General features: G+C 38.9%; 1 protein-coding gene across 1 annotated transcript in view; it reads right to left on the reverse strand.

The window, feature by feature from the left end:
* TMEM135 (transmembrane protein 135) overlaps positions 1-26,322 on the reverse strand; it is a gene marked incomplete at its 3' end in the record, with an annotated part of 196,066 nt that overhangs the window by 103,640 nt on the left and 66,104 nt on the right. Inside the window, exon 5 of the mRNA XM_082001436.1 lies at positions 7,741-7,806. Coding sequence (XP_081857562.1) covers positions 7,741-7,806 — 66 coding nt within the window. The remainder of the gene's footprint in view (positions 1-7,740; positions 7,807-26,322) is intronic.

The following is a 26,322-nucleotide window of genomic DNA, read 5'->3' on the forward strand; positions in this document are numbered from 1 at the left end:
AAATACAAAGCATGAATCACCTAGATAATTCTGAAAATGGAAATGAAATCGTAAGTTCTCTAAGTTTCCAAACTGGCGTGGTATCTTTCTTCAGTGGTTACTCTCCATATTCTGGAACATATAGCCACTACCCCATTTTTATATATTTCTACCTTAAAATTGCACCTACATGACTCTTACAGTGTATTCTTTTCCACGTTTCCTAACTTACGAGTCCCACTACTCCACTTGAAAATTATTTAGAGTAGGTCAAAATTTTTTTCAAGGCTCATGATGGAAGTAAGAAACTAAATATCTTCAGGCAAATTGCATATTAAAGGAGCAGAAAAGTTTTTGGGTTAAACTCAGGTCTTGAGACAAATGTACTTTCTTCTTTGTGATTAAAAATTAATTAAAAACCTATCAACCACATAAAATGGATAATCCAGGGAAAGCTAGACCAATAACACTTTCACACAACTGAATACATGGCAAAAACATCACTCAAACACTGTACACTGCAACACCTCGATGGTAATCTGGTGGTTCTCCTCCCCAGGGATCAATGGCATTCTCTCTCTCTCCCCCTCCAATCAAGCTTTAGTTTTCTCTGCATTTAATCAGAAGAATTACTTACTTTTGACTTACTTCCAGATAATATAGATAAGGTATGACAGTCTTCAGCAATTAAATTACCTTTGAACTGTTGCCCATTGTGACCTGACAGAAGGATTTTCCAGATACCAGTACTATTTTTAAATATTTCTGACACATACACCAACTGAAATCTTAGGGAGGTAGACTATAAAAAAGTTCTAGTTTAATGTATACATTTCAACCATTTGCTGCTCCTTTACAAGAATTTATAAAAGATAGGCTCAATACTACTTCTGAAAATAATTTTGCTAAACAGAAATCTGTAACTACATATGCAAATAATTTAAAGGCTTTTTTAATTGATGTTTCTGAACGCTGATCTAGGATACTTTTTTCTGGGGTTTTTGGGGGTTTTTTTTCTTTTTTTTTTTTTTTAAACACATTTCTTTTGAAAAAGCTCAAAAGTACAGATTATTCTCTTGGAGACAGAGAGAGAGGAGACCTCCCTCTGGAGGAAAAGGGACTCAGACCTGCCTGCAAGCAACTCCTTCCTTTTAGCTTTGCAAATGCCTTTCAAAAATAATAGGGTAATCATAAGAGGAGTTAATATTGAAACCTACTGGCACTTTGGATCTTACACTGCATATTCAGAAAATATGGTTTGGTTAAATTAATTGACGCTGTTTTGCAACATATTAAATTAAAAAAATACACATTTTTCTGTGTACTAGCAACCCTTAACCAAGAGGGAAAAAAACCCACAGGATAAGACCCAAGAGACTGACAATCCTACTTTGAAGGCAGAAAAAGGCCATGAATGTTATGACATGGCCTTACAAAAATTTAAGTTTCATTTTACCAAACCAGATTTCTTTGTAATGTCAAAAACCGTTCGCTAGGAAGCATTATCATTTCAGTGAGAACAAACGAGGCTCATTTTGACCAACGGCACTGGTTTTTAAACATGTCCTTGGCTAAAGACAGAAGGCTTAAAGAGTCAAGAGCCTTCAGGACCATAACTACAGTGTCTCTACCGCTGTAAGATTTATGTAAATCAGAGCAAACATCTTTCCTCACATACTAACATGACAGTAACAAACTATTCAAGAGAAAAGCATGGAAACCAGAGATGTTGGGGTAGTCTGTGAGAGCAGAACTTTTGAACCCCGGATAATAAAGACATCTTTGTGATAGGAAGGCAGGAGGGTGAGGGGATCAGATGTCCGCTATCCCATTGCCATTCGCTTTCTAATGTGCCTGTAAGTGATTAGGCCTGGTATGCCCCCGGGCTGAAATCATAGGAAACAGTGTGCCCAAAGCAATTTTATTTAAATGAAAATTAATCTCAAGTGATTCACCGTACTTTTTCAGAACCTACAATGTTACTGTTTATGAAGTCTTCTTGCATTTCATGTATTCCAAATGAAGCTGGCCAAAAATACAAACAGAAACATCATTGTGACAAAACCCAAAATTTAAAAAGCAAATGTAGAATTTGGTAATTTCTAGAATAAACCCCTTTATATGGAAAAGAGATCATCATTTAAATCAGTACTCTATTCCATGTCATCTTTACAGTACACAACGAAATACAATGACTGAGGTGTCCTAAGATCTCTTTCCAATTGCTCCAATGGCAAGTAGAATTCGACAGATCATTCTCATGCAAAAAAAATTACAGTTATTGCTATTAATAAAAAAGGTTCTTGTCTACATGACTTAATTCCACAGCTGAGTTTCCAGGATTCTACACTGCACTCTGCTGTGACATGGTGAACAGGGAAGAAGAAAGAGTGCAAGGAACCTTGAGCTAGCAGTAATGTCACTTTAACACTGTCCCCTTCTTCCTTAGATTGAAATTCTTTCTTAAAATCAACACAAGATAAAACTTCACAGTTAAAAAGAACCTACAGATATATATATGCATGCATACATATATGCATACATATAGTTTAAAGAGACAAAATTGTTCTAGAGATGTGACTACTGAATTTTGTGATCTACTATTTATCATTTCAAAATTTACCATTTACTTTAAAGCAGTATTCTAAAATACACATACATCCCCTCATATAACAAAGTAGCTTATGGTATGATTTCTAATGAAAAAATACGCTGCCGAACAAGAATTATCAAATCAAGCTTTTTATCACAAAAATATAAGAATTGATCCTTTGGAATCATAGAATCATTGAATAGTTTGGGTTGGAAAGGACATTTGAAAGTCATCTAGTCCAACCTCCCCTGCAGTGAGCAGGGACATCTTCAACTAGAGCAGGTCGCTCAGAGCCCCGTCCAGCCTGACCTGGAATGGTTCCATGGATGGGGCATCTGCCACCTCATAACTGCATTGCTGTTACTAAGCTCCTTCTTATTCAGACCAAAACAAACTGATGTTATCTTGAGAGTTGTTCCAGTGCTTGTTTTAAAGCTTGAATCAAAGTCACAGAGGTGGCACTTAGACTATGTCATCTTACATCTGCCACAACTGCAAATAGTAAAGCAGATGATAAAGTCTGTGGAACCAACAGAACTGCTGCATGAAGTAGTATTGCATATTGCTGTTGTGTGTTTACTTGTAAAAATATAAAAGAAACTGCATTTTTAAGATCCTTACTAATCCCCTTGTTTAACTTCTAGCTAAAAATTTAATCACAAGGGTATCATTGGTATGTACTATGAATATAAAATCCACAGGAATGACTTTTTACAGATATCTGGGCTAAATTCACAAAGCTTTGCAGTTCACATTATCTACCTTACAGAAAATACACAGAATGAAATGTGAACTGAACTTACAGACACAGCCCACAAATCCCTTTTTATACTTTGTTTCCCATGGCATTTCAGGAACAACAGCTTTATACAACGGGGGGACGGGACGGGACATGACGACGACACTCAAATATCCTAAATTAATGGCATTCTATTGTAATTCTGCAGACTCTGTTCCTTTATTCAAAACACCTCAGCTGTTGCAGGCATTATAAAATGAAGCCTATCATATAGCCTAAGCTCTTTTTTCGCTCTGACTCTCCTATGCAATTCTTTCTCTCCTACAAAATTATTTTTTTCCTGTCTTTGCCATCACAAGACACTACAGGAAGATTCTGAAAGCTCCACCGTACTGAGGGTTCCCCATATGCCTTAACACTTCAGACAGAAGAGCAAAATCCATAGGGCTTCTCTTTTTCCATTCTGAGGCAGCAATGTGGTTTTTTTTTCCTGATAGACTTAACGAACTCTAAAGATACATGCCTGAATTCTTACACCCAGAAGTCCCAGCATTTTTCAGGTGAAAAGAGACTAAGACAGTTTACAAATTCGTAAAGAAGTTATCAGAAATTAGTTAACACCCACAGAGTTCATGCATGGCTGGTATCAGTTCTAGCTCTCTGGGAATCATACCTCTACCATTATCTCTCTGTTGTCCATGCCAGCCTATGTATTTCATAGGTTTTTTTCCATTAAGGGTTCCACCCTCTCCATTTATACTGCTCCTTCTCTGGATGGGCTGTTTGTTTCTCTCCTCTACGCAGACTGAGAACATCAGTCCTGCAAGTTAATTGTCCTAATCAACTTATCAACTAACAACTGATCCCTCCTTGTTCCATAGCTCCACATAATGTACAAATCTTATGTGACGCACTGTTTCTGGTATATCACTTGCTCAATGTGAATAAAATTGGTCCTTTCCACTTAAAATCAGGCAAGTTTTCTCTCACTGTGTATAGTCACTGAACTTCACCTTAGTCTGTGCCAAATGTATCCCATCCTCCTACCATGCATCCAGTGACTTCTCATAGTCACTGCTGCCACCCCTTGCTCCTCCTCCTGACTCTCCCCTGGGGGCTGAGCACACAACAGCAGAAGCTCCAAGGGATGCAGAACTGGGAAGCATGAACAGTCAACTCTGAAGCACTAACCTCCTCTTATTCCTCTTCTCACCCTCTTCAGCAGGTAGGCTGTGGTTGCTCTTGCTTCCTCAACTCCATCACTGCTGCCACATCAGCCAGCACCCATGAGGGCTGCAGCTCTGTCTGGAAGAGGCTAGATGGCATGAGGAACAGATGGCAGCAGACCTTAGCCTGCTGCATGAAGACCAGAAGCAGAAGAAACAGCTGGAGCAGCTGCCTAAGGGGTGTTGGGTCCAGGCACCCTGAATGCACAGCTCTCAGCCATGCCTGGCACTGACTCTAAACCTTGTGACATTAATGAAATGCACCCCAGGGCTTCCACACACAATCGCAGCCACAGATTTGGTGTGACCGCATTTGCTCACACAAGGCTTGGATCATGGGAACGTGCTAGAAGTGCTAACAGAAACGAATAAACTCCACAAGGCTCTGCATCACACTCCACCCCCAAAACAAAGCAACTGACAGAAATAACTAATTAACACGAAAAACAACATAATGAATTATGCTTCTGGCTTTGATTCCCTCCCGTGGATGCTCCTACACTTCAATCAGGAGCAAGGGAAGTGCTGAGAAGATTCCTCAGGAGCCTCTATGATCTATATCCCACAGTTAAATACTTTTTAGCACTATGTACCCAAGTACATAGTGCTTTTTGGCAGCACAATTTTCTAAACTCTCAACAGTAAATGTACAAACAGAAGGAGTACAACCTCATTTTTCAATTTCTTCAGGGATAATAAAGGAAAAATTTTAAAATGCTACATGCATAAAGGCTTGATGAGTCCCAATGAATGAGGAAATGTTGGAAGGGGAAAAGGGATTTCCCATAGACATTCAATATTATAAATTATAAATCCACCTGGTGCTGACATATGGATTATAACAGTTTTTCATGCACTCTGTTTTGCCTGTATAGAAGAAATGTTTGCACATTAATCTGTTCAGTGGTACAGACAGAACATTCTCATTTGTTATTTATGAATTTAAAACAAACTAGTATGATTTTTGCCTCCTAATATTGAACAGTTTTACCCCCTCTTAAATGTTAAATGGGGTTACATTTTTAGGTACTGCTATGAAAGCTGAACAGCACTTTTGCACATTTGGACTGCTGCCTCTGTAGTTTGGAATTTCCAATAAACAAATGGCTCTGCTTTGATTTTCACTGCCAAGTTCACACTTCTCAAACAGAATACAGTCAACTTTAGTTCATATTCAACTTTTTCTGGCTCCCTTTCTACTTACGCACTGTGCAAACATTCGGCAATTTCTTGGAAGACCTCAAAAAAATTTTAATATGACTCTTGATAATTATATGTTTCTTCTGGAAAAATTAATTTCATTTGATTAATCTCATGCCTCATTTTCAGACTTAATAAATTATAATTCCACAATGGAATTTAATGAAAAGATCTTCCTTGAGTGCAAACATTTTTCCCTCCCCTGCATACAGCCTGATAAAAATGTAAGAGAGAAAAAAGGTCTTTTTATTTCTCCCACTGCCTCCTTACACAAAAAGTCAACTCCGGTCAATTCTTACATGTGTTATCTATAAATTATCTAGCTTAGCATTAACTGCATTTCCACTGAAGCCCAAGGATTACCTCAGAAATAGTGTCACAGGACACAACACACCAATGTAAAGTTCACCATCAGATAGATGCACTTTCACCCGGTTCCTTTCTTGCTGACCATGGCTACATCCTCTCACCCTTATCTTGCTGCTTCTCATCTAGTTCTCTCTAGAGCTTGAGGCGGTTTAATTGATAGAAGATCAGAGGGAATATCTGAAGAAAAAACTAAAACTTTTTCTACCACATCAGTGGGTTGAACTGACTCAACAAAAGATGTATCAGATACAGAAATTACTAATATCGTTCACAACAGAGATGATTATGCCTGTAATCGTCCCAGTATTTTGCATTGCATGGTACAATTAGTTACACTTTAAAAAATCATTTGATTTTTTCATAATTCACACCATTCACTGGGTAACTACACAGATGGAGATTCCACAAACCCTCTGGGTAACCTGGTCATTAAGACGTTGAAAATTATTTTTTTTCAGTGAAGGATGCTTAAACAGAGAGATTTTGCAAGGGTTGCACATATTCCATAACCAACACTTCTAGAAACTGCATTATACTCTTCTGTAGAAAAGAATGAAGAGCAATACAGAAAAAGTACAAAGGATCCATATATTCAGAAAAGCTAGAACTATGGACAATGGCAGGACAGGAAATCTCAGGTATATCTTGGGGAAGGTTGGACTAGATGACCTTCAAAGGTCCCTTCCAACCCAAAGACAGTGATGCAAAGATGTATTACTTCATTTCAAAAGAGAAGTTCAGGCAGCTTCATCAGGATAAGGAACATTTCACAGCACAGCTGGGATTCCCGGGTAAGTCTAGGTCTAGATTCCAGAACGAATGCTGTGTCTACTACAGGAACTTTTCACAAAGTTACCTAAGAATTTGATCAAAATCAGGTTACCATGAAAACACACTGAGGTTTGTATGTTTGAAATCCTATGCACTGCAGCATCCAGCTGTGGCAGTGCCCAGATCAGCTGTCATTTCCAGTGTCATGACTGACTGTAGTATTATTTTTTTAAATTAAACTCAACCTAAGCATAAATTGCACCACCTAATATTGGAGACATTTAATCAGCAATGTTCAGGACAATGTTTACCTGATATAAAACCACACAAAGAAGGAAACAAATGTTCACCATCAACAGAAGCATGTATGAGCAATTTAATATTCAAATATATTTATCCTCTTTAGAATAATTAAGGTATTAAAGGTTCATATACTACCTGAAGTTATCATTGATTGAAAGGAACAGACAAAGGATGAAGTAATCTCTCCACAGCTACCCAGTAACAAAAATTGACTTGTGTGAATTTCTCTAGATTCTACAATTGTTAATAGAGAAAATCCAGTGAAAAATTACCTGGCTAAAAAAACATTCTTGTGAGTCACTCGTATTAAAAGGCTAAATTATGATCCAGGCAAAGAGAAAAACAGAGTGTTTTTTGAAGAATACTTAATCTCCCACTGGACAGGATTTAAATTCTTGTTCTCCTTTAAAAAAGAACTATAATGTAGGTATGCAAGTTATATATAGTCCAGCCCTCTTCGCTTACCTGAAGACAGTATGTCTCCTCGGAATTCATAAAGTGTTTTATTAATAAAACATTACACCACATATGCCAAAAAAAAAATATATATTTAGCCTTACTTCTCCGTGTCTTAAAGGTGTAATAGCTCCTCTTGCTACTGCCATTCGGAACAACGTTTCTGTGGCCTGCATCAAACAACACACACATAAATTAGTTATTTAAAAAACAGACAAGCCAGCTCATGAAGATTTATTTAAACTTTTGTAACTTTTTAAAGTGTCAGCTACCTTTAGCACCCATTTTACAACTGAATCACTTCAGTAAGTTATTTAGAACAGTCTGCACAGGTTAGGCAAAGGTTTATCGCAAGGTGAGAGGTCTATTGAGGATTCTGGTCTCAGCATAAGTAACCACCTAAACTGTGCACCGTCCCTCCGCGACACTGCAGCAGTTACGCAAGACTCTTCATTCAGGTCAGAGATGCTCAGCCCCATATAATGGTCTTCCACAGGTTGTCAGGTAAAAGTGGAATAACAAGGATAAAAACAGCTATATGGTATTTTACAATTCATGAAACTAATTAATTTTTTACATTGCTGTCTAATACTATACACTTAAACTAACAAACAAGTATCAAAAAACAAGAGTATGATGCAACTCTTTTCCTAAAAGCACCTGAGCCTCACTTAACTCTTAATAACAGTGGCATTACAAAACACAACATTATCAGGTGCAAATGACAAGGAACACAACTTTGGGGAAATCTTTAATTAGGTTAATCTTTAGTTAGGTTACATACCTTTCTGTGTTAGTTGTCCCATCCTTTCTTTAATCCAGTGGGACAATTAGCACATACTTCTGACATAAACACAGAATCACTAGGTTGGAAAGGACCTTCAAGATCATCAAGTTCAACGATTAATCCAGCGCCACCATGTCCCCTAAACCATGTCCTGAAGCGCCACATCCACACGGTTTTTGAACACTTCCAGAGATGGTGACTCCACCACCTCCCTGGGCAGCCTGTGCCAATGCCTGACCACTCTCTCAGTGAAGAAATTTTTCCTAATATCCAATCTAAACCTGCCCTGGCGCAACTTGAGGCCATTTCCTCTTGTCCTATCACTAGTTACTTGGGAGAAGAGACCAACACCCTCGTCGCCACAGCCTGCAATGTAGTTGTAGAGAGCGATAAGGTCTCCTCTCAGCCTCCTCTTCTCCAGACTGAACAACCCCAGTTCCCTCAGCCGCTCCTCAGAAGACTTGTGCTCCAGACCCCTCACCAGCTTCGTTGCCCTTCTCTGGACATGCTCCAGCACCTCAACATCCTTCTTGTAGTGAGGGGCCCAAAACTGAACACAGGATTCAAGCTGCGGCCTCACCAGTGCCGAGTACAGGGGCACGATCACTTCCCTGCTCCTGATGGCCACACTATTGCTGATACAGGCCAGGACGCTGTTGGCCTTCTTGGCCACCTGGGCACACTGCCGGCTCATGTTCAGCTGGCTGTCAACCAGCACCCCCAGGTCCCTTTCCGCCAGGCAGCTCTCCAGCCACTCCTCCCCAAGCCTGTAGCGTTGCATGGGGTTGTTGTGACCCAAGTGCAGGACTCAGCACTTGGCCTTTTTAAACCTCATACAGTTGGCCTCTGCCCATCGATCCAGCCTGTCCAGGTCCCTCTGCAGAGCCCTCCTACCCTCCAGCAGATCAACACTCCCACCCAACTTGGTGTCATCTGCAAACTTCCTGAGGGAGCACTCGATCCCCTCATCCAGATCATCAATGAAGATATTGAACAAGACCGGCCCCAGAACCGAGCCCTGGGGAACACCGCTTGTGACCGGCCGCCAGCCAGATTTAACGCCGTTCACCACAACTCTCTGGGCTCGGCCATCCAGCCGGTTCCTCACCCAGCGAAGAGTAAACCTGTCTAAGCCACGAGCCGCCAGTTTCTCCAGGAGAATGCTGTGGGAGACGCTGTCAAAGGCTTTACTAAAGATTACTGACTCTTAATGCAGGCTATAATACAAGAAAGCATAGGTTCTGTATCACATTTCTTTCTACAAGCTGGTTGCAAAAAGGCATGAAAAAATTCATTGGTTACATAAAATCATGGGTTGGCACATCAGTGTACACAAGAACAGATTTGTTTTAAAGACTTGTTTCCATAGCAAGTAGGGAAGCCAGTTTCAATTTCAACGATAACAAAACATGTTTTTAATATCTGGTTCTAATAAAAAAAAAATTTCTAACTTTTAAGGATCTATGTTAAAAAGTAATTAGCAGGCTGTTTCAAAAAACATTTAGAAAGTTTATAAATAAAAGTAGTTTGCAGTAGCTGATTATCTTTCTAAATAGTAACTTAAAAAATAAGCCGCTCAAAGCTTACATGACTGCAAGACTTGCTGGGTTCATGTTGCACTACCTTAAGGTAGCTGTACCTCAACAAACGTAATATCAAAGGCATCTCTTGAGACTAATTCCTCAGTCTTCCTAGACACAGCTTAAGTGAGGTTTACCCTTTTCCAAATATTTGCCTGCAGAAAAGAATTTTACAAAAGAGCTTTTAATTACCTTATGTTTCCCCCCATCTGTAAATGAATGTGTGAGCTCCAGAACATTGGACTGTAAAATGAATTACTTCACTTACACCCACAACGATGCAAGGCGATGCCTAAGTGCGATTCTTCTTCTCAAACCCTTCTTCTTTGAGAGATGAAGTGAACCTCATACAACCTTTTGTATTTCCTAAAATTGGTTTCTTTCACCAACATTTTTAAGGATGTACAACCGAATTGAGCATTCTGTCAAAACAGCTAAGCTGCTTTCGTTTCTTTTGAAAACCACTGGTGTGTGTGACTTTCTTTTCACATCTACTAGTAAAAGATCTCTCTCTTAATACACTTGTATTCGCACCGTTAATGCCAGATGTCATTCAGAAATAAGGAAAAATCACAGCAACAGCAAATCCAGCACCACAGATGTCCTCCTATGGGCACTATTCTTCTTCTGCCGAGTACCACTAAGAAGATTAGCCCAACAACCACAGCTTCCTACCCAAACAGTGCGGGGGGGACAAGACCACCTATAGCCATTCATGCACAGACAGTGACAAGGCTGGAGAAAGAGCTATTGGGTTTTTAGATACACAAAATCCAAGAGGTTGCTTAAAGAAGTTCATCTTTCAAAAGAGTAATCAGACCCAAGCGTGCTGCTGGTGCAATGCTTAAGGTGACGGAGGTGGGCATTAGCAGAAAACCTTTCAAGTTTATATATATCCTTTCTACAAAGAAAACTAAGAGTGAACGTGTTGATATTTGAATAAGCCAATGTCTTACATGGATGAAGAACATTATTAAATCATTCAGACATTTCTTTAACACCTTCACAAAATTATGACATCACACAGACTAACAATAAAAGTGATCAGGTCAGGAAAATTTGGCCAGTCTTAAAATCTGAATTTATCTGTAACGCTCCTTTTTTGGACAAACTCCTGCACTGTCTTTAATTTCCATCTTTTTCCTTTCTACCACACAAATGCAGGCGTAAACAAAATCATTTGGCAGAGACCACCGGGGTCATCTGGTCCTACCCAGCGCCCCTTGCAGCAGGTTGCCCAGGGCTTGTTCAGGCACACTTTCAGCATCTCTAAGGATGGAGGTCCCACAATCTCCCCGATAAACCTGTTCTTGTATTTTGCAACAACGTTTTCAGTGACAAATCCCTGAAAAAATGGAATTTACAGATGACCTGTAAATTCCCTGTGCTTCCCAAAGAAGCACAGCCCAATTCCCCAAATTCTCCAGAAGTGGTGGAAATACTTCGTGCCAGCCACGGGGAAGGCCATCCTTCCTCCTGAGGTTTCTAGCTGTGACAAGCCAAGCCACACCAAAATCCCGAAACACAGAGCATCCTGCTAGCATTCCATCTGTACAGGTTGGATAGGGAGGAATTAACCGTGGGGGTGGAGAAACTTAAAATATAAATTTAAGTTATTAAAAAAACTCTTTTTTTTTTTTTAATGTTAAAGACAAACTCTGTCATACTTAATGCCTCATAAAGAATAGGAGGAAAAAAGTTTGCATGAATGAAGAACCCCACAACAGTAATGAAAAAAGAACAATATGCTCACGCACCTCATACTTTCAGAAATGCTGTATATGTGATAGTATTTTGCTGATAGTAAAAGGATCCCTACAAAACATCAAATCTACTTTAACTAAAAATCCAGTTTATTGGACACATCTTGCATGGTATATTCTTGGTTTTTTATTTCAAATCTACCGAAGTTGTTAGTACAATAATAGCCACTATTCATGCTGCATAATATTCTCATGCAACTTATTTCAATATTGATTAAGTTTAAATCCATTGAACACAAATGTCATAACTTTAAATATTTTTTAAAGTATTAAGTGTATTGAAATGGGAAATTTGTTTATTTAATTGACAAAAATAAAAAATAAAAACACACAGAGCACTGCTCTGTCACAAATTAATCTATCTTTCAACAAAGGCTACCTAATAAAATAATCTGATTATTTCAGGAAGAAATTTCTACTGGAAAAGTTTAGGAAACTTTTAGGCATCAGGTCAGAACTGCAATTCTGCCCCACAGAACAGTTTTCATAGCTCTTTTGGTTCACAATTTACAGTATCCTTGAGCAAAGACACCCACAGTTACATGCCCTTTAGAGTAAGTTTAATTACCTGGTTGTAATGTCAGCTCTTTTCAACCCTTAAAATATCTTCTAAAATTCCTGCATGTATTAATATTGGACACTTGTCCACTGAATGCCAAGTTTTTACATACAATCATATTTATTGCTCCTAATTTAAAAATACAGTATAAATTATGTCAATTTTAAAATGCTGAAAATACTAAAATAACCTTGTATTTTATATTAGGATGCGTAACTGTGACTATGAAATACAACTGATTAGAAATATTTATCATAGTGTCAGGATAACCGATCAAAAAGGCAAAACTGTTCATTTAAGAAATAATAACAGTGTTCCCAAAAACTGTCAACTAGGAATTGAGATAATTTTTAACTGCTGCTGCCTCTGTTAGCATTAAATATTTCATTATAATCAGATTTTTATGAAGCTGTAAAAATTTCCAATTTATCTGCATTCAATTCACTGTGAATAAGCCTTAAATAAGAATCATTATGGGCTTAGGCAATGACTTTAGCTACTTTTATTCAGAGATGGGGAGTCAGAGGTTCATAAGCAAGCAAATTATCAACAGATGGTTTTAGTGATCTCAGTGTGAAATAAATGTGTTGCCAAGCTGATAGTTACTGAATCCTAAAATTGTTCTTCATTTTAAGGAATGTATATTGTGTTACATTATATGTGAGGTGAAATGGCAGCCTAACGTATCTTACCACTCTGCAACACCATGCAAGCTCTAACGTTATCTGCAGACAAAGATGGCCAACTGTTCCCCCTCCAAGAAAGCAGTCGCTTCTGTTCAAATTCCTTGCAAGTGGGTTAAAAAAAAAGAAAGAATAAAAAAAGGAGAAACTACTTTGATGAACCAGAACTAAAGTGGAAGATAATTCTGCATTATTGATGGAAATCTAGGAAAAACAGCAAGGGTAGCAGTACTTTAGATTCCAGATGTTTTGAATTTTCTAGATATTCACAAAAATAAAACGGTCTTGTAATACTTCATCAAAATAGTTACTGTCAAAAGTAACAAAAGTAGTCAAAAGTTACAGTTAAAACTGTAAATGGAAGCAGTAGTGAGGATTGCTAATGTAAATTAATTAATTTAAAAATGCATGCTTTTTAACCACCTGACAAATATTGGCATGTAATTCCAAATATCCACTTAAAAAAAAAAATCTACTTAAAGATATGTCTTGAAAGGCACAGACCTTTGGAATTCATTCACAGCAATTTACAAACTAAAATTAAAATGGTGCAATTTTTTACAAGAATAAAAATGGATAGAATACCATAAGAGACTTTTTTTCACTCCTATTAAGTTTGCTGATCTTGGCTACAATAGCTGGTGGACAGCTCTGGCCTGCAAAATTTGTGTCTCTCCACGAAAAGCAAATTACATTAAAAAAAGGACAGTCTATCTGAAATCATCAATAACATTTTTCAACTTGATTACATATTGCAAATGGACTATTGTTACAGCCTTTATTAGCTAAGCATCACACAGCTTTTGAAAACAAGCACAAGTGCTATAAAAAAGAGATTTGGTGAGATCCAGAAGCAATAATGAATAAGAAAATGTACAAATAGTTTCTGAAATCAATTTTTTTTTTCCTAATTTCTGTCCACAAGATTTCAAGTGTAAGGCAACCCTCTCTATCTGAACCTTACTCCAGATGACAAATTTAGCTTAACTTATGAGCTTATTTATTGTTACAGCTTTTGATGAAATTACTATAATACCAATATAGAATTTACCGCCATCCTCTATATTCTATTAATTTAAAATATATTTAAAATACAACACTGAAGCTGAACTGATGCTTTTAAAGAGACATATATTTAAATTCTTATCTTCTAGAAACCATAAAAAATTCATTCATTTCATTTTACAAGTGTGAACTCCATGTGCCTCTCTCCTTTACTTTTTTTAAGGAGTTTGAATGTCTCTGCCCTCATCACTGAGCCATTTGAACCCTACTTGTACAATGAGTAGATCAGCATATACTTGACACCTGCGCGACAAGTTCCTTCCATTCACCCGTTAGCAGATCAAATAACTTCTTACTTCTACCTTCTATAAAAGCAACTTAACCATTGTTAAAACTAAACAATTTAAATCCCACTATAAAGCATATTTTACAGAGTTCACGACAGCCTTGCACTCGTTTTCTGAAACTTGACTAGTTTTTTTCTCCATCTTCACCTTTAGAATGTGAATATCCAGAGAAAGCACTGCACCAAACACCCACCTTCACATTCCACTATATTTGATCTCCCTTTCCTCTGGTTACTTATACAACATTTGTGCATCCTCATTAGAAAGATAATACAATTCTATTGTAATAAACACATGTTATTGCCTGCCCCAAATGAAAATACAGATGCATATAAGAAATGGATGGACACATATCCACAACATTCACAAGCCCCAGCACTTACCAGCTTGCTGGACTATCCCGTGGAAGCTCTCAACACACAAGAGAAAGGCCAAATCTGCTCTAATTTATGGGGGAGGAGGGAAGACCAGCTTGAAGATTAGAGGGTAGAAAGCAAATAAAGCACACACCTGGCCATGTATCTTATACAGCAAAAGAACTAACTGAAAACGGTTCTCCTTTCTCAAATAATAAATGCCTGTTGATTCCCTAACTAGATGTTTGGGGGTTTGTAAAACCCATCACTAATATAGCACAAATAAACCAGTATTAAAAGTAACAAGATTAATAGCACAGGTAGCTCCTTTTCAGTTACATCTTGCTCCTTCCATAGCATCTTTTCAGATATGTCATGCAAGCATAGGTTCACATTTACATGCAAATATTTGATCAGTTCAGTGTAATTTCTATTACTCTAATAAATTCCATCTGCTCATTGAACTAAACCTGCACTTTCAGGGCTAATGAACATTCTTTATGAATTAATTTACCTCTACCCTACTACCTAACTAAACTATCCTGATCTTCCTAACGTCCAAACAGTAACAGACGTCATGGTGATGGATTTGGCCTTCAGCTTCCGCTATGTCTCCACTGCAAGAACATCCCCTTGCTGCAGACCAGCTCAGGAACCTCGGCCTCTCCTTAAAAGAGCTTTAAAACATATAGCTGCAGAACACCCACTCAACAAATGAACCAGGCACAAAAATAATCAAGCACTGTATGCTGCCAAGAGGATGAAATAAAAGCATTAGTATTTATTTATCTTAATCTGAACCCAGTAGTCTGCAGTTGTGGTATTTGTAATTTTTTCCAAGATTATGATTTTTTTTTTCTTCTCCTGACTTTTTCTCTACCTGTTCTCCCTTTCCTTCCTCTCACTCCCCTCACAAAAAATGCTTGGTATTTAATTGGGATTCCTGGTCCCAGCCTGCAACTGACTTTCACCTTTTTCTAGTTTTCTCTGCACAAAGGACTGAACAGCTCAACTCTGCAGTTAACTACATATCAGGAAGCCAGAAGAAAAAAAAAAAATCCGGCAGTGTAATGCTCATGAACTGCATTACCACAAACCAGGCCAGCAGCCAGCATGGGAGACTGGAGAAATAGGCCATTCCACCTCCTCTGCCTTGACAGAACTGCCAGAGAACGGAGGTCCAAGCGAGGCTGCCTCGCCACCAGCACCGAGCAGAGGTTTCTGCCTCTGAGAAGCAAACCACCGAAGCCGGCTAAAACCTTCCTGCTTTCCAAAGGCACAGCAGAACGACAGAAAACAGCTGCAAGCCAGCCTGCAGAAAGCACATGACAACTGTCAAAAATGGTTTTTATTAGTAATGCTGCCACATAGAATAAAAGACAAGAGCTGAAAGACCACTCTGGCCAGCCCAGGAATACACGAGCACACTTGCACGTAGTCAGTGCTCCCCCAGACACTCAGGAGCAGTGAACTACTCAGGTTTCCAGCTCCAAAATGGGGAGAAGGACCACATGCACCCATCCACCCATTCCTCACCACCCCTGCAGCAGGAAGACTTCCCACCTCCCTCCATCCCATTCAGAACTGATCCATAGGGCACGGTTCGGCTGCCTGGCCAGGGTCCACTAGAACAACAACGCGCAGGAACAACAGGCCTGGCCAGGCCTGATGCAGCCACCAAGCGTCAGGGTAACAGGGCAACACTGCCCGGAGCCCACAGCTGTACTGACCTCCAACACCACACAGAGTCATGGAATGGTCTGGGTCAGAAGGGACCTTTAAAGGTCATCTAGCCCAAACCCCCTGCAGGGAGCAGGGACATCTTCAACTAGAGCAGGTTGCTCAGAGCCCTGTCCAACCTGACCTGGAATGGTTCCAGGGATGGGGCATCTACCACCTCTCTGGGCAACCTGGGCCAGTGGTTCACCAGCCTCATAGTCAAAAATTTCTTCCTTAGATCTGGTCTAAAACTCCCTTCTTTCAGTTTAAAACCATTACCCCTTGTCCTATCACAACAGGTCCTGCTAAAAAGTCTGTCCCCATCTTTCTTATAAGCCCCCTTTAGGTCCTGGCAGGCTGCAAGAAGGTCTCCCCGGAGCCTTCACTTCTCCAGGATGAACAGCCCCAACTTCTCTCAGCCTGTCCTCACAGCAGAGCTGTTCCAGCCCTCGGAGCATTTTTGTGGCCTCTGCTCCAACAGGTCCGTGTCTCTCCTATGCTGAGGGCTCCAGAGCTGGACGCAGCACTGCAGGGGGGTCTCCCCAGAGCAGAGCAGAGGGGCAGAATCCCCTCCCTCGCCCTGCTGGCCACGCGGCTTTGGGTGCAGCCCAGGACACGGTTGCCCTTCGGGGCTGTGAGTGCACATTGCCGGCTCATGTCCAGCTTTTCATCCACCAGGACCCCCAAGTCCTTCTCGGCAGGGCTGCTCGCCATCCCTTCATCCCCCAGTCTGTGCTGATACTGGGGGTTGCCCTGACCCAGCTGCAGGACGTGCAGGACCCTGCACTTGGCCTTGTGGAACTTCTTATACTTAACTACATCTCTGCCTGCTCATCCACTCTGGCTCCTCGCTGTGATTTTCTAGCACCTAGCCCTGCCGGTCTGAAGAGCCACTGGTCAAGATCATCATGGAAGAAAGGTGACAGATGGGAAGGAAGGGTGATGTGGCAATGAGCATGGGGATGTTACTGTAGAATTAGATCCCAAGCTATCATAAGTAAGTAAAGTCAAACTCTTCTGTAACAGAAGTAAAAGCATATTGAGGTGAGCTTTCATGATCCACCTGCAGTTCCTCAGTGAGTTATTGGGACAACTGAGAGCAAAATCCAAAGACCCCTGATCCCTGTTCACCACTCTAAGTCCTGGAAAATGGCAGAGATTTACACACTCAATGACACCGGCAAGCTATTCCAGCAGCCCTGGGTAACACAGACATTTTTAAGTTTCACTGTGACCACTAAATTAATAAGAGCTGCATATTTAGACAGCTTTATTTCATATTATCCAAGCATGTGTTCTGGAATTCCAGACTAATTTAAATACAGTCATGTACAGTTCCTTTACTTTCCGTCATTGACCAGAATTTCTTGTTAGCATGACCTCTGAGCGAGTTCAGTTCAGTGCATTCCCCACAAGCTTTACAAGATTCATGTTTAATGTGTTTCACAAGCATAGTCCTTTTTCTTTAGGGGATTACCTCATCTTTTACATTTCCCACTGGTAGCTTTTAAGTAGTAGCTCTCAGTATTTGCAAATGGAACAAAAATTTCATTGTCTCGGTTTGTTTCCATGTATTGTAATTTACCCACGAAGTTATGAGTTAAACTAATACAAACCTAATCTAAAAAGCATTTTCAAACTAGTGATTTATTATTACCATGCTGTAAACAGTAAGTATTATAGACTACATCTACTCTGGATGAGACACTCAGTTCACTTCCCAACCTTATCATTTAAACATGTGTGTCACACAATCTTTCTGAACTAATTAGAAACAGAACACACAGGTTAATGAGATTTCAGTTTTGGTTCGGGTTATAAAAATGCTTCCCTCCTTTGCCTAGAAAAGTTTCACTGATGTTGGACAACAAACATCTAGATTTTTTTTTATGAAGGACATGTATAATATTCTAGAGATGACCTAATGAAAAATGAATTGGTGTGATTTTATTCATCATATGCTGTTGTCCATTGGAAAAAAAAAAAAGTCAAATGCTGATCACAGTTACAACTGATTAAAACCACTTCATACAAAATATTCAAAGAAATTTCAGAAAGTCAATTTTGATATGTATTATATGGGGAATGGTAACTAACTACTAACATAATGCAGTATTCTGCATTATCAAAAAAATTAACTTCTTTTTCTTTGAAGGAGAGCTAAAAATTTCAGGGCTTAGGACAACATTTTGAGAGCTGGCAGAAGTGCTGGTCAACCTCTTCCTGTTCTTTAGAAAGCTGTTCTTATTTTGCCCAAGAGTAACTAATAGAAATCTTCACTTACAGGCTGCATAACGCTCAGCAGTGCTTGCTAGCAGTTTGCAACCGCATCCATTTCAGATGAACTGAACAAGCAGGATTTTTTTCTTCCCAAGCATCTTTCTTGGAACTGGGGTTTGAGAACAGCCTCCTCTGCCGCGTAGCGTGGAGCCCACTGCAAAGCGCGCTTGCATGCTCTTTTCTCTTTTCAAGAAAGGCAGGAAGCTTTTATCATGAGACCAATCTCAGAAGGAAGCCACACTTCTTTACAGACACTATCAGAAGGGCCACGTCTATTCTGAACACCGAGCCTGTGACAGAAGCTGCAGTGCAATTGTACTCCAGAAGCCCTGCTTTTTAATAACCACGGTTCTGACTAACACCCACCCCCAGTCATGAAAACATTACAGAAGCACACAACAGCAAAAGGTAGTAAAGTCCGTCAAATCTTCTCAAATAAAAATCATAGGAACTCACCACCTTTAATTTTGTGGATAAAGAATTCCGAATATCCAAAAACACAGCAGAATTCACTCATGTATAGTGACTAAGTTTAAAACATGTAATGTCTGTCTCTGTCATGCTAGGAGCTGGAAACTCCTCTTTCCTGCTCTTGAACATCTTCCACAAAGAGAAGCTAACTGGAGCGACCCTGCCAATGGATGAACTTCCACAGCCAGCCCAGCTGCAGGACTGGAGGACAAATACCAAACGTCACTAGCATGAGAAAGTACCTCTAGTAATTTAGTAAAATGCCCTTAAAAATCGAGGCATCGGCCAGACTCACGCTCAAACCCCCTCAGGATGAAGCCAGCTACAATTTCCACGTCCTGAAAAACTTTAGTTCTAAAGAGGCTTTCAGGTCAAGCCTGCTCCACAATATTGCAATTGTCAAAATTACTGTTATGAATTGTCTTCAACACTATGAAAAATCCTTGCCTGGTGTAGAACGACCCTGTGATTATTGCCAACTAGTTTTGTAATCCTAACAATAATTGGGCATGGTTTTATATAGGGGAAAAAAGGTTTAGCCTACTCTAACATGAAAACTGTGAGACTTGATTTCCACTATCACCTACCAGTTGTCTCACAGGATATCAGCCTTTCATCAAAATTTGGGTGGTTGCTGTAGACGATGGTAAACACAGGAACTAAAGCTACGTGGAAATCAACACCAGCTCTGTAAAACCCCTACTTCACTTTCTCTAAAATTTGGAAGGCAAATCATAAGCAAAGCAGGAAGAACCACAGTTAGAGTATTGGTAAAACAACTAAAGCTCACACAAGAGATCTGGATTCTAGCGTTTGTTCTTCTTATCCAATATCGAGCAAGACAACGGAAATACAGAGGATTTTGCTGTACGTAAGCACACTGTGGTCCTCCTTCCAAAGGATGGGAAATCAAAGAGGTCCTAAAACTCTACTCCTCATGGTACTACCATGGCAATTCCTCCTCCAAAAGAGGAATAATACTTTTTACTTACCTCCCAAAATCATAAATTAGTTATTTCCATTCATCACCTTGAAAACATACAGACCAACTAAAATTCCAATATGCTAAAAAAAAAAAAAATAAGCCAACAAATTTGGAAAGAGCAAAGGGCAAATGTCTCAGCTTTGTAACACTGAATAACACTAAGTTACCAAATACTTTTTGAACACCATCAGAATAAATAATTCTAGGCAACTACTTCTCATGCCTAAAATGGTTACCATATTTACCACTTTTTAGTTGATTTATGAGGATAAATTTTAACAGGTCTGTGAAGTATTTGCAGACTACAGCTGATGAGCATCAGAGAAAAGCCCATGGAGGAAGTGATAGCCCGTGTTTTAGGGAAGCTTTGAACAGACACCGATGGTTAAAACAAGAAGTTGAGCAGCTGCTAATCCAGAAGATATCTTCAATCATTTACTGGGAACAAGCGAGGCTCGTGAGGAGAAGACATTATGTGATCGCACAAAGACCACCTTTATGCACTTGTACGGATTGAAGTTAAGCAAGCACCTCATTAGTGCAACGATTTCTCTCCACAGGATTGATCAAGTACGAATATTCTGTAAGTAGAGTTTAAACTTTAATATAATTTAGAAAAAAATATGATGCTCACTTTGGAGTGAAAACCACCTTTCTCTTTGGCCTGTTCTTAAAAATAACCTTCCCATACATATAAATGAACCATAAGACTGTAACATAGTATTTTGTACTCCAAATTTAATTCATCTCACGATGACATGGAGAAATTTATTATTGAGTATTGTGATTTAGAAGTGCATTATTCTCAACTCTTATTGTACTGAAAGATATGTAACTTTGTCTGAAGCATTGTGTTAGTAACAAAAGCATGAAATTTTTAAGAATAAATATTCCCGAAGCTGTCTTTAGAAATCTAGAGAGAATAAAAAACTACAATAAAACTTAAAAGTAATACAAACTACTTAAAATACAGAAAAACTGTGCTAAGCACAGGTCTCCACCAGTGTCACCTTTTAAATAAGAACCTAAATTTAACTATAGATGTGGTAATTAGAGTAACATTTAATCTTAAAATTTCCATCTTATTTTCAGAGACGATATCAAAGATATTCCTCCAATAAAAGACAATAAATCTATCAAAAAACAAAATGCGTCCACATTACAAAAAAAAAAAAAAAAACCAAACACCACCAAAAACCCATCCAAAGCCTATTTAAGAAACAAGCTTTTTACACATTACAGTTAACAGAAATTTTACAACATACTTAAATAGAAGAAATGATAGCCCAGAACATGGCACTTTAAAAAAAAAATCTCACACTCATCATACTAACCAAATTATTCCAGAACAAAATGCTTCTCTGAAATTAGTATTTTATTCATGACGAACTAGCACTATTCATCTAAATTTGTTGCACTGTCCAATATGCAATACACAATTCCTGTACACAAGGACAATACCATTAAATACTAATGTAAAAAAAAACCCACAACCTTGAAAAACATTTATTTGGAAAACCTTGCATTCACATTTCATTTTTGCAGCACAAGACCGCAAGTAATTGAATTGTTACAAGAATTAGCAGATGAATGTCTGGTTAGTACATTAAATTTAGGTGTCTATATTCTGTCATAGTAATCTGTTCAGTTCATAAAATTTATTATTTAGGAAAATAGGAAATGTGAATGTCCCAATGCATAACTGACAACATTCACACAACAAAAAGACAAAGCAAGAGATTTTTAAGCCTGCAGTTGGATTTGCATATTTCCTAGGAAAACACAGGAGGCATCTTCAGTAAATCACCCACTAGATTTACCCAATCCAGAAACTGCAGCACAGTCCTAAACTACTCCAAGTGAAGTAGAGCTGTATCACAATATTGGGAAAGTAGGGAAGGCAATGAAGAGATGGCTTAAACATCAATTTAATTTTAAGCCCAAATTCTTGCTCCCTACCTCAGGGACAGAAAAACTACAGAATCCCTTCACCAGACCACTTTATTAATTCTACATTTACCCATTCTCTTTATGTTAAACATGTAAGGAAGCTAAAAAAAATTTTTTTATATATATACACACACACACACACAGAGATTTTAAGATTCACAAAAAACACTTTAATCAAGACAAAATAACAAGAAAGAGGATTTTTGACGAGGAACAAAATGTACAATTATTCCTGGCAAGGTTTAAAGGTACCAAATACATGGAGTAGGTCTGTTCTATAAACTGCACTGGCTTGCATGGATAAGCATGTTCATTTGAACATCCTGTACGTTAGCACAGCCAAGTAACAGCTCATACTTCTTGGGGAAAAAGTACATAAATCACACTCACAGAAGAAGGAACTGTATAAGGAATGCAGCAATACTAAAAACAAATTAAGAGACCGTGGCAGACAATCAACTGAGCTTAAATTGAGTTCAGGTTGCCCAGAGAGGTGGTAGATGCCCCATGCCTGGAACTATTCCAGGTCAGGTTGGACAGGGTTCTAAGCAACGTGGTCTAGTTGAAGATGTCCCTGCTCATTGCAGGGGGTTGGACTAGATGGCCTTTAAAGGTCCCTTCCAACCCAAAGATTCTATGATTCTATAACACATGCTCTGTTTCCCATCAAATAAGAAAATTAGTCCTGATAAGTGCAAAAACATCAGTTGGGCTCATAAACCAGATTGTTTAATGCTTTGTCTGGGCTCACACTTTAGAAACCTTTCAAAACATGGCTCAAGAAATGATGCTTCTGTTTTGCAAACATCAAGAGTAGCTCACAACAGGTTAAGCTAACATGTATCAGGCCAGGTTTTCACTACAAGGTTTTCCCTCTCATCTATCAGACGTTAAAAGTCTCACCTCCTCATTACCATAATGTACAGGGAAAAAAAAACTGGTTCTGAAGCTGTTAAAACCGATGGGCTTTGTTGGCATTTAAAGCAGTTGCATAATCAAAACATCAGAAAAATTGTTAGCGTGAATTGCCAGTAGTAAAATGCTCCCCAAACGTAGCTGCGTTACAGGCTTTACACTAACACAAGGATCTACACGGGAACACCTTCTGATAGCAGTCAGCTCCTTCACTCAGTAGAAAGAAGGAAGGATGAATTACCATTTTACAACAGCCTCCAGATAAAACAGCTTCAACTACTGAGGTGTTGTTTCCTTTTTTCAAATACGAGTCTTATGACAGGACACAGCAGATGCTCATCTGTGTTAAGTTTTGGTTTGAAGGCCCAGTAGCTGTTTAAGAAGTAAGTTATCAACCAGAAGTCTCAAAAGAAGGCTAATGGGAAAGGTTTGTCATCAAGCTGGGACATTAAATTATAACGGCTACTACATAGCTATTACAGCTGCGAGTAAATCCTATTCCAAAAATTGATCCAGAGCCCTGATAACTGCAAAAGACCCTTCAGCCCTTCCTCCCCTGCTACGAAAAAGGAGGTGGCGTTTTATGTTTTATTTTTAATTATTCTGACTCCTACCACAGAGGGTCTTTCTCAACTTCTTCCCGTGCGCCAAGCTTTCGCTTCCACAATACGCTACAGAGGGGAGGCACAGCAACGCGCGACCGTAAACAGCCAGACCCCACTACAGCTTCCAAGAGGCAAGTGCCACAGAAACGCGGAGCCGCGAATCGGGATCAGGCTTCAGAAGTTGCTGGAGCCTCTGTGGCTGGCACCCACGGAGCCAGAAACACAGAATGAATGGATCTCTCAGTGTTTTACAGTAATTAGGTGCATTTCTGAAACCAGCGCTTCGATTGCTTCGTCTGCACTAATTGAGCACAATGCAAAACACCGCTCTGAAATGCCTTATAAAGGGGCCAGGAATACAGATCCTCTTTTTTTTTTCCCCCCTTATTAAATTTGAAAAAAAAAAAAGACTGGCCTAACTTGTCGCTACACAAAACTGAGAGCTGGAAAGTGTCCAAAATTGCTCTGTAAGTGTCGTTTTATTAGCCTGAGACTGTTAATAAATATATTGTAAACGAACTTATACTTGCTTGGGTGGATATAAAGAAACAATTGTATCATGTTCTTACAATGTTTACAATTCACTCTAGTTCTTCACTTTTTTATCCTAGTTACACTGGTTCCTACACTAGTTTACCTTAGCAACTGACATTTATTTGGTCCATAAATTACCCTAATGCACTTTAGTGCTCTTTCATAAATTTTACAAACACGGCACTTACAGAACATAGATGTGTATTAATTAAAGCCATGCCTACACAAATCTAACATTTCCTTTAACAGTTTTACTTACTGCTAATCCTGGAAAACATATAGATGGACAAAGGTTTTCTCTTCCCTTTTACCAGCTGTGTTTTTAAAGTTTTATATATAAATGTGTGGGTTTTTTGTGTGTGTGTATATCTTATTACCAGTGTGCCACTGCTGATAATACACGATCTTTTAGCGGAAAAAGGCTGTCTTCCAAAGACTTGGCATACCTAGCTACAAATCAGATCCTTTCATTAAGAGAAACTTAATTAATTCATAGAAATTTCCACTTTTGACTTTACCATTGCAAGACTTTCATTGTTTAATTTACTTTTTAGAAACAGCTTTATCTATTTCTAACTCTAAATGTCTTTAAAATCTTTAAAGAGTAAAACTTGCCATGCATAAGAAAAGTTCAGGAAATTTGAAAAAAGGCTGTTTCTTACAGGAACAAAAAAAGGTTTGTTGTACGTGTCAATACCTACCTATTGATAGATAGGTAAGGTAAGTACTAAGGTAACTTTGGTTTTATAACATTTGTCATGCCTAAGTTTAGTTTTAAAAGGGAAAAATAAAGCTATTGCTATACAATAGCGGCATATGAATAGTCAATGAATATATTGAATAAATACTGAATGGATATAGCAATTGCAGTAGACTATACAAGAACATAGGAAGATATATATGACATATATATGACAATGCATGTAACATACATTTCAAATGCTATTTAGCCACACCTATCTCGTTTGCAAACATTTCAGAATCTGCTACACCTTCTACAGAAAATACACTGTACCGAGTCGTAAGAAGAACAACTTGAGGTGCTGCACACCCTTCCCTGGACTCACCGGCCTCCCTTACGCAAAGCCCCCCGGCTCGTAACCTAAGGCGAGCAACATAAACAACCCCATCGCTAACCCGTACCAAGATCTCGCCGGACGCCTACAACCGCAAAACACAGAGGATGGCACTCCGGGTTTTTCTGGTTTAGCCTGCTCTGGTCCCGTGCTCGCCGCGACAGCGGGGACGGGGCCGCACGTCCACAGCCTCGCACGTGCGCATTCCCGTCTCGTGCAGCAGGAATTGCTGCTCACGGGCGTATATAAACTCTACGCAGGCATTTAATGCGACATGACATCTCTGTGAACAATTTAAGCTAACACAGCAGCACTTAGGCCACAGTAAAACCTTAGAGATACGATAAATAATTTACAAGAGCAGTGCAGTCACTACCAGTGTTTGTTTTCTCAGCGGTCTTTGTTAAACCAAATCACTAGGATTAAAGCTACTACAACAAAAACTGGAGGCAGACATGAGTGGGTTGACAACTTCTCTGTTTGTTTAAGCCAGCCTTACTGAGGAGACTCAAGTTAAATATGACCAGAAATAAATTTGTCATAATACAATTTCAATTCTCAAATATCTGGAACCAATTAACTTTGGGAAAGTTTCAAAAGGGCCACCCAGTAATAAACACAAAATAATTTGTGTCTGCTGTCTTGTTTGTGATAATTTTTTTTATTGCTACCTCAGTTTCAGATGTCAGAATAATGACTTCCACATTCCGATTAAAATGTGAATTGAATCCATATGGAAAAGATGTTCAAACCCATCAAAATCAAAAGAACTCCCTTATTTCTAACTTATACAGTGAAGTTTATAAAGCCCAACTTTTTGACCATTCTCAATTTAAATTAGGAAATTTTTAATACTGTTACCAAAAGAATTAGATATGTAATGGGAGGACATATCTATTACTACAGGGAAATGTTAGGATAATCTATTTTAATTAAAAGTCTCTAGCAAAAATACCATTTCACCCTTTAAATGATGTAACAGTCGCAATTGCCCAACTGATTTCATTTCCTCTTATAATTTTTTAGGAAATACATGTTATTATGATTAAATAATGTTCTACACTTTCAGAT

Source organism: Phaethon aethereus (assembly GCF_964289735.1).
Source record: "Phaethon aethereus genome assembly, chromosome: 1".
In the NCBI taxonomy this organism is placed as follows: domain Eukaryota; kingdom Metazoa; phylum Chordata; class Aves; order Phaethontiformes; family Phaethontidae; genus Phaethon; species Phaethon aethereus.